Source organism: Crinia signifera, chromosome 5, assembly GCF_055691185.1.
Source record: "Crinia signifera chromosome 5, ASM5569118v1, whole genome shotgun sequence".
NCBI classification, from domain to species: Eukaryota; Metazoa; Chordata; class Amphibia; order Anura; family Myobatrachidae; genus Crinia; species Crinia signifera.
Genome location: NC_139221.1, coordinates 281,713,146 through 281,722,209, shown reverse-complemented (window position 1 = coordinate 281,722,209; position 9,064 = coordinate 281,713,146). Strand labels below are relative to the sequence as shown.

Sequence of the window (9,064 nt, the reverse complement as noted above, 5' to 3'; positions counted from 1 at the left end):
GTCGACAGTCAAAATGGGGTTTTTCACAGTTTTTTGAGCTGACATGTGCCGACAGGCGGTATTTCATGCCCTACCATCCACTAGGGTGTGGTGTGAGAATAAAATAGTGCCCGAAGCATGCCGAGCGCCGCAAGACATGCGAGGGGACGCGGTGCACTTAAAACTGTGTCCATGTCGACATTCGGGTAAAAAAACGTGAAAGACTCCACGTCGACCTTTTCACTGTCGACCTAATGCTTGTGTTGACCTAATGAATGACCTGTCGACCTTGCAGTATGTTGACCATACAATCCATACCCCATTTTCAGTTGAACCCAGTTAGAAATGGGGGGAGATCCAGGGATGCCCCAAGGGAAGGGGGGCGGGGACGCACACAAATGGGGCAGAAGTGGAGGAATGGTTACAGCTCCTTGGCTAGCAATAATTGGACTATAATATGTTATTATCCACTGTACCCAATAAACTACCAACACTAAGTATTGGCTGAACATGAATAGGGCGGGGTAAATGTCTCTGAAAATACAGTATAGATAACCATGTGTATGCATATACTGTATTATATGATATGTCATAGTGTATATGGTACAAGACTACTTCCACCTACACAAGAATATCACCTACTGTAAACTGTAAGTCCCATTATATATCACCTTATATACCATGTACTGTACATACTTTTTAAACAATAGATCATTTTTAAATGTGATTTATTTAATTGAAATCTTCAGCTGTAATATGAGAGGAGAGGTAACAAGACAACGTAAACTCCAACGCCTGCTAGATGTATGGTAGATGTATTGGCTGGCCTGGCCCTCCCCACTACCAGCCCAGGGGCCTGGATATCAGGCCAGAGAAGCAATAGGATCCTGTGTTACCAGCACATTTATATACTTATTCATTAGTTATTATTACTGGGATAGAGCAGAAAATGGATGTATTGTATTGCCCATGAAAGAGGTAACTGACATTCAGGAACCTGACAGTAGTATTATCAGCCAATACGCCTGGTTGTTATATGGGTTTTATTAAATTAGGAATGTAATTCTGTGTCTGATGGGAAAAGAATAGTCCCCAAAATAATTAATTGTTCCTCTAGGCCAGGTATGGCCAATCTATGGACGGGATGTTCTAACATCCGCAGCCCCCTTACGCCATCCCTTTGCCGGGTACCGCATTATTAATGATCGCATATGCTAACATCTACGATCCCATTAACGCAAGGGACAGCTCTTGCTATCAGAGCTGTCCCTTGCGATGCGGCCACGGCGCTGGACTTCCGGTTCTGAGACCCGGGAGTCCATCTGCGCATGCTTAGAGCACCAGAGCCAGCCACAGGGCATGCTGGGAGAGATCCGTGACAGATCCCTCACACATCGCTGCGGTAAGAAGCCCATAGGCTTCTGCAGGGAATCGCCAGCTTTTGCTGGCTATTCCCTCCACAGCGCTGACGCTGTGAAGGGGGGTTAGAGAATACAGAAATGCTGTAAAAACCCTCATAATGGGGGTTTTACGGCATTTCTGGTTTAGAGCATCCCGCCCTATGGCCTCCGATGGTTGTGAAATTCCAAGTCCCATCATGCCTTGCCACAGTTTTGCTATTAGGGAATGCTATAACTATGCCAAAGCATGCTAGAATGTGTAGTTTCACAACAGCTGGCCATGCCCCCACAGTGGCGAAAATGGGGGACATGGCCTCGCAGGAGCGTTGTCAGCATGGCCATGCCCCAAATTTCAGAATGGCAGTTATTTTCATACTACCTTGGTTAAAGAAGTTGTGTCCAAGAAAGCTGCCACTTACTATTGTTATGGCATGCCCCAGAAATGGGGCCCAGATCTACAGTCATGGGAGATGTATGCAAACCATTGGGTTAGTGTACCTCTCTGAATTAGACCCATAGTGTGCTTCTCATATGACAGTGTACTTTCTAGAACATTACTAATAGGGAGCAAACATCCTGCCATGTCCCAATACAATGATGGATTATTAAACACACAGAGAAGAAGCGCATAAGTCAGTCTGAGACTTTAAACAGATTTTTTAATTTATTTTTGAAAGGGAGATAAAAAAAAAAAAAAAGTCCAAACATTTGAAATGCAAGAGAATATTACAGTGGCTTACACAAGTTAGATTCTCATATTGCTTGGCAATTATACATTGAAATTATTGCTGACAAGCTCTAATAAATACACAAATCGTATTATATACAGAGGTGACATAGCAAGTAAATACAAAAAGCGCCTGTAAACAGAGGTCCTGGGGAAATCCGCAGCCAGGCTGCTTCATGCTCACCGGGACTGTTAGAGTAGACCTGGCGGGCAGGAGAACTCAGTTTATCCCTTCGCAGGTGACCTGGGGCCACAATCACCACAATATGTACACACACAGCAGCAGTATGGCACTCTGACCTAACGACAACGCAGCACTCTCCTCCAGCAGGAGCACTAGAAGCAAATACTGACCATCTGCTGTATAGGCAAATGAAACCATCTAAGGAATGAAACCATGTTCCTACATTTCAGTTGTTGGCATCAGAATCGGATTATTAGATAAACAGTCAAAGTCAATAGGTCAACATGCAATACGTCAAAATGGTCAACTCGTCGACAAAATACATCGACATAAGTTTTTTCACATGTTTTGTGTCAATGTCGACCTGTGCAAATGGATCTCCAATTAGTGTAAGGCGTATCTCTGCATGGCTAGGACACTTGCCATGTTTTGGGCCTGGTGCTTTGCTCGTTTTGGTGCTTTTTCATGTCAACCCTTTGACCATGTCCACCTATTGCATATTGACCTTTTGGTGTCGACCTATTGCAGACATGTCCAATCTAAGGCCCTCCAGCTGTTGTGAAACTACTAGTCCCATCATGCCTTGCCACAGTTTTGCTGTTAGGGAATTCTAAAACTATGGCAAGGCATGCTGGGATGCAAAATTAATGTTTTAGTGAGAAGTATTTAGATCAATAATAAGCCTAAGAAACCGTGTAAACAAGATTATATTTATATTGGCTAATTCACTTTCGGGTAATTTTCCAGTAGGAATACTGTAGGTGTAAAAATGTGCATAGTCTGGCCGGAGAACGCAAAGGTTATTGTAACAGCTAGTAGTCCTGAGGGAACCCGCTACCTTTCTGGTCAGGGATATACAGCATTTAGGTGCCGTTCTTCTCTGAGCACTGAGGGTGAATACACTCAACAGTACTGTAGACATTACCAAGTATCCTCTCTGTCATCATTTCACTGGTGAAATAGGTGACAGATAACAGCGAATAGCCAGAAAAATAATGTTTATATTGGGAGGATTGTGTAATAATGGCTTGTTGTGTGTGAAAACTCTTCATGTAAAGGCACAAGGTAAGGTATTATATGGCAAACATCTAGGCATTTACGTTGTGCACAAATGCTGCTGGGTCTAAAAAGCAAGTATATTGATAATATACCCAAAATAGTCACGTAAATCCGAAGTAATATTAGGAACTAACTATGGTATGCTAGGATACACTGATGATATGTCTTACAAAGAACATGTTACTATTCTATACTTATACTTGAGCCACAGGCTTTAGTGAAAGGCGCCTCCATTATTGACCTTTTGCTTGTGTCATCATTTTGTCAATGTCGACCTGTTGGTGTTGACTTATCATCTGGATCCTGCCTTGAACATACCCAATTAGAAATACAGCACATTTAAACTATAATAGAAATCAGTGCCGTCATACTGAGGAACAGCCACAAGATGGTGCTCTAAGAAATAACACAGTATAGGAAATGTCATTGACAAAATTACCATTCAACGTTGATACTTCATATCCCTTTTTATGTAAATATTCAGCTTTGAAGTGAAATGCAGCAACATCACAAGATTATATTGCTGCTAACGTTACTATGTTATCAGTCTGCTCTCCCATTATAGCATAGCATAATGACAGAGAGGGGGGATATGACCTAGGCTTGCAGGCAAGTAACCAAGGAGAATTCTGCACTGCGCTTCTGTGAACGCCCTTCACACTTGCTTTTAAAATGCAAAGCAAACACTTTATGTATGATTGTAAGTCTATATACATAACAGCCTTATGCTCAAAGCCCCTGAAGGGGTTTAAGAAAAGACATCCCCTAATAAACTATTTAACAGTACTAGAATGTTTGGATTTCTGTAGAAATAATAGCGACATCAGCAAGCATACGTCTAGAATTGGCGACATTGCCCCTGCTAACACAGTGTTGTGTTATATTGTAAGAGGGGACACTTTCAATAATAGATATGAATATAATACTGATAAGAACCCCCTTTGCCTGGCTGCATGTGGCGGCGGACTTATGGCAGATGAAGGGCAGCGATGTCCAGTCTCATATGATTTTGGCTTCTCAGACATTGATAGGTTTGACTTCAAGTCATAGAAGGTTTCCCGAATAAATCAGAGTAACCAGTGTAGCAGTCATTCTGATGATCTATACAGCGAGTTCGGCCCCGTCCCAATGTTTTTTGGATTGCACATGGTTTATTATGTGTATAGTCGCTGAGTCATTCACATACATAGGGGCAGAGGCGGACTGTGGGAGGATGGGGATAGCCCATGTGAACGGCCAGTGTGGCGGGATGATGTATTCTGGGGGGTGGGAGTATGATACATCTTGAGTCCATTTACCACAAAGGTCCGGCGTGCAGTCTGGAATACACCGTGTGTCATGTCTCCAAGAATCTGGTGAGTTACCTTTAAAAATTCTCCCATACAAGGAACATTGTACTTTTTAAACATTATTTTGTTGGTATTTTTTATGAGAGACTTTTTGTCCCTTTTTTCTTCATTTGACTTTTTATTAATAAAGTGACTGTATTTTTTCATGACGGATTTGAGCAGTGGACTTTCTTTTGAAAACTTCCGATAAATCTAAAACATATTGTCCAGCGCTGTACAAATATTCTCATATTTCCTGGAAACACTTGACTCTTCTGACAGGTCAATGTGAAACAGAGCACCACGCATGAATTGGGTAACACATACTGTAACGCCCTCTCTTTGCTATGTCAATTCTATACATATAATGAAAACAGTGATTTATAATTAAGAATTCTGCCGGCCTGTGGTGAGGTTACAACACTCACATGTGGATCACAGTAAAAGGACACAACTACTTGCCATGGGACTTCAGAGTGACTGCTGTGGCATAATGATTGTGGTCTGTATCAATATACAGATGCCCAGAGTGTACAAGGGATAAGCTGGTTCTCCTCCATGTACCCTGATAAGCAGATCCTATACTGTACAGAGCTCACAGAGAACATCAGAGCACAGACCCATGTCATCTCTTTGCGTTCTCCCTGGAACGCACCACCCGCTGTTCCCATAATGTATAAGACATCTTATTCTATGTACAAATATTACATTTATAACCACATAAAAATAGAGCATTATAAATACTTGCAGGCAGTATAAGTTAGTAGGAAAAATGTTGTTTCATTTCTCTATATAGGCTTAAAAACTCATTTCTATGTTCCAGGCATAGCCTTGTCGGGTGCGTTTATTTCATGCTCAGTAACTCATGAAATAAGTGATATCTGTTTCTATAAGAATATCACTGCATAAGCCGCGAGAGCAGTCAGGGGTGGGGGAAGTGACATATTAATCCCGTTCTCCGGGCCACCTAGAAGGTAAAACCTGTAAGTACTGAACTAATCTAGTTTATCATTTGTAACTGTTTGTGGCAGGCTACTTTCACACCCACGGAATAACAGACTTTCATGGGGGAAGTCAATTAACTCATCCCTGCATGCAAAAGGGATGAGTTGCCCTTGCAATGGCGTATAATTACCAGCAGCAGCTTTGGAATTTGCCCCCTTTGGACTCTCAGCAGGATGGCACATTACGTGAGTCCGGTGGTACCATAAGTCCGGCACACAGCATTTCCCTAATTGAATTCCCCCCTCAGTCATCTAGCACAGGTGGGAATCCACACCCCCTGCTGGCAGCATGTAAGACACTGGGAAACGCTGACTATGAACATTTCTTGCTATACGCAGTTACTTTAAAGACATATAGATCTCACAATATTTTTTATATATATACACAGTATCCATGTCTTGCAACCCAATAACAAAGTTGTCCACCTTGTGGACAAAAGATTGGACCTCAAATTTCATAATAGTTAAACCATTGGTTAAAAAAAAGGAATATGTTCAATTATCAAAAGATGTAAACACCGTAGAACCTAAAAGCCGAACCACCACAGTAGTATGTGGTGCTGTATGCATGGGATCAGCAGCAGGGGGTGTATGGGTGAGGAGCGCCTTTTCTCATTTTTTCCCATCCTCAATAACCCTTGGTGGTGATGGCATCCCATACATTTGGCCTCTACAATTGTATCAATACACCCTTGAACAGGACATACTGTACAGTGTAATGTAACAGGAGCTCCCATTGAAAGTGCCTTTAAACCATCCCAGGAAGACCGGGTTTAGCAGTTACAGCCTCTGGTTCCAATCCACAGTTATTAGGGTTCTCAGGAAGTGAAGCATGACTGGTTCTGTATTGGCCACTCTGCTACCCTGACATAGTATATATTTATACCGCTCCCTTGAGCTGGAAAATCAATTCACTTACATCTTGGAAACCTCTGCGCTGAGCTTTTGGGCTAATGACAATGATGCATGCCCTTGCTGTGTAAACAAACAGTATCTTACACGTTCTATAAGATAGAGGCAGGGTAATGAATATCTCACCATGGTGGTTCCTGGCATTAGGGACAAGATTGATCCAGTTGCTAAGTGCTAATACCATATCAGCACATGTGCTGGGGTATAAGTCGTCCCACATTTTTTATTAAATCAGAATACCTCTTATACAAACACTGGTGGCTGCTGAGACCAAGCACAGGGGACTTTCCAGTCCAGCAATCCTTTTCTCTGGGAGAGATACGCACCGCTCTATTTTCCCTCTCTCTCTTTTATCCTGTTATGTTTCTCTGTCCACTACTGATAAAACTCAGTAAAAATATTTTCCTTGTAAAAGCTACATGCTTGGCATCAGCAGAAATTCTGTCCAGACTGGGGGTGTGGCTACACTCGCGGCTCTATCCTGTGAGATAGCTCAAACAGAGTCTGCTGGTTGTCAATCATGTGCAGGTGATGAGTGTAGAACTTTGCCTCTTGGTGCTCCTTCTGCTGGAGGTCGCTGGCTGCATGAAATAGAAAAAAACATAGGAGAAACTTTAGAAACTTAAACACAATTAATATAAGAATTCCCTTTTCCCTAAAAAAATGAAGGACATCCAGATCTAGCTCCAATCAAAAAGATTAGGTTTTTTGCGGGGCATTGTGGCTCGTTTTTCTCCTTTTAATGGGAGGATCTATGTACAGTAAATCGTGGCATGGATTTACCTACAATAGACCAGACACCAGAATGCACCTACTTGTGTGCCCCATGCAAGTGGCAGACTGAATTTTGTGTCGGATTTATTTACTGAATTTTAAGATGCACAGGGGCAGATTTATTAAGCTTGGAGAAGAGATAAACTACAGATAAAGCGGAGAAAAGGTAAAAGGAGATAAAGCACCAGCCAATCAACTCCCAACTGTCTTTTTCAAACACAGCTGATTGGCTGTGCTTTATCTCCTTTTACCTTTTCTCCGCTTTATCTCCAGTTTATCTCTTTTCCAAGCTTACTAAATCTGCCCCACAGTTCCAGTCGGATACCAACTTGTCTGTGGCCCAGAATGTGTAAAGGCTCCTGAATTTCTCTGGCAGAAAGCCCACAGTGTAGTGGGTAGAACAGGGCATGCAGCGGAGATAGGCAGTTACCTTGCTAGGCCCCCTGGATGTGCCTGTTAATTTTTCCAGGAAGCAAGCAACAAAAAGTATGTGAGCATGGTCGGACACACAATCACTATACTTAGTGTTGAACAGCTGTATAAAACTATCTAAGGAGGACAGTTACTAAAGTCCCAAATCACATCTGACGTCCAACATATATAGGCTGCACATTGTACCAGATATCCTACTTGAATACTCAGGGGCACCAGGCAGGGTGGTACACGTCACAGCACCAGGCAGGGTGGTACACCTCACAGCCCCAGGCAGGACACTCCACTTCACCTCACCTCTGATTTACAAACATCGGGAATGTGAAGTTTTTGACAGGAAACCTCTGCCGGGAATGTATCCTGTGCATGGCGGTCACAATGACCGTGCATACGCAGAAGCCCTGGTAGCCCTCTCATCACATTTTAGGGATAGGCTCCTTCTGGAGCCTTTGTCCCTGAAGGTGCCAGGTGATACATTCACCTGATTTGATTGCATTATGCAATGCAATCTGAGTGCAATATTAAGGACCCAGTATTGTATTATAAATTTTATAATTGTTAAAAAGGAAAGGAAACAAAAAGATACAAAGAAAGCAATATATAAAAGTACAAAAAAACAATGAAAAAGTAAGTTAAAAAAAAGAAAGCAAAAGAAAAAAAGAAAGCAAAAGAAATGAAAGATAACAAAAGAAACAAAAGTAAAAAAAATTTTTTTAATACCAGTAAGAATGGATTTACAGCAGGTAACTCCAATACCTGCTGTGATCCCTCCATTCCCGCTGGCAGCTGTATCCCCCACATGGATGCAATGCTGCCCTGTTTACCAATATCGGAATGCTTAGTATTCCTAATATTGGCTCCCACTGCTACCGAAATCTTCAGATTGCGGTAGCCTGTTATAGTCTATGGGCTAAAGATTGTGGGATTTACTTCTGGCAGGGTTACCCAAACAACCCTTCACTGCAAATGGCTCCTGTTCATGGTGGTAACAATGACCACTCATGCGCGAAAGCCCTGGCGGCCCTCACAGCACATCACAGGGACAGGACCTTTTCAGATATTTTGTTCCTACTTGGATCTCCCAAAATTAAGAAGGGGTACAGATACTCTACAATACCTGCCGCTGGCAGCCACATCACCCATAGGTTTCTTTGGGGATGCAATGCTATCCAATTTATATCGGCTGCTGCTACTACCGCAAACTCTGTGCTACTACCGCGATCTTCAGATCGCAGTAGCCCATTGTAGTCTATGGGGTACAGATT

At 42.5% G+C, this 9,064-nt stretch overlaps 1 protein-coding gene across 1 annotated transcript in view; it reads right to left on the bottom strand.

Annotated features, from left to right (window-relative positions):
• Positions 1–2,018: 2,018 nt before the first annotated feature.
• The window catches only part of RAPGEF5 (Rap guanine nucleotide exchange factor 5), a 265,810-nt gene continuing 258,764 nt past the window's right edge, over positions 2,019–9,064 (bottom strand). The window contains exon 26 of the mRNA XM_083189111.1: positions 2,019–7,174. Coding sequence (XP_083045237.1) covers positions 7,056–7,174 — 119 coding nt within the window. The 3' untranslated portion in view covers positions 2,019–7,055. The remainder of the gene's footprint in view (positions 7,175–9,064) is intronic.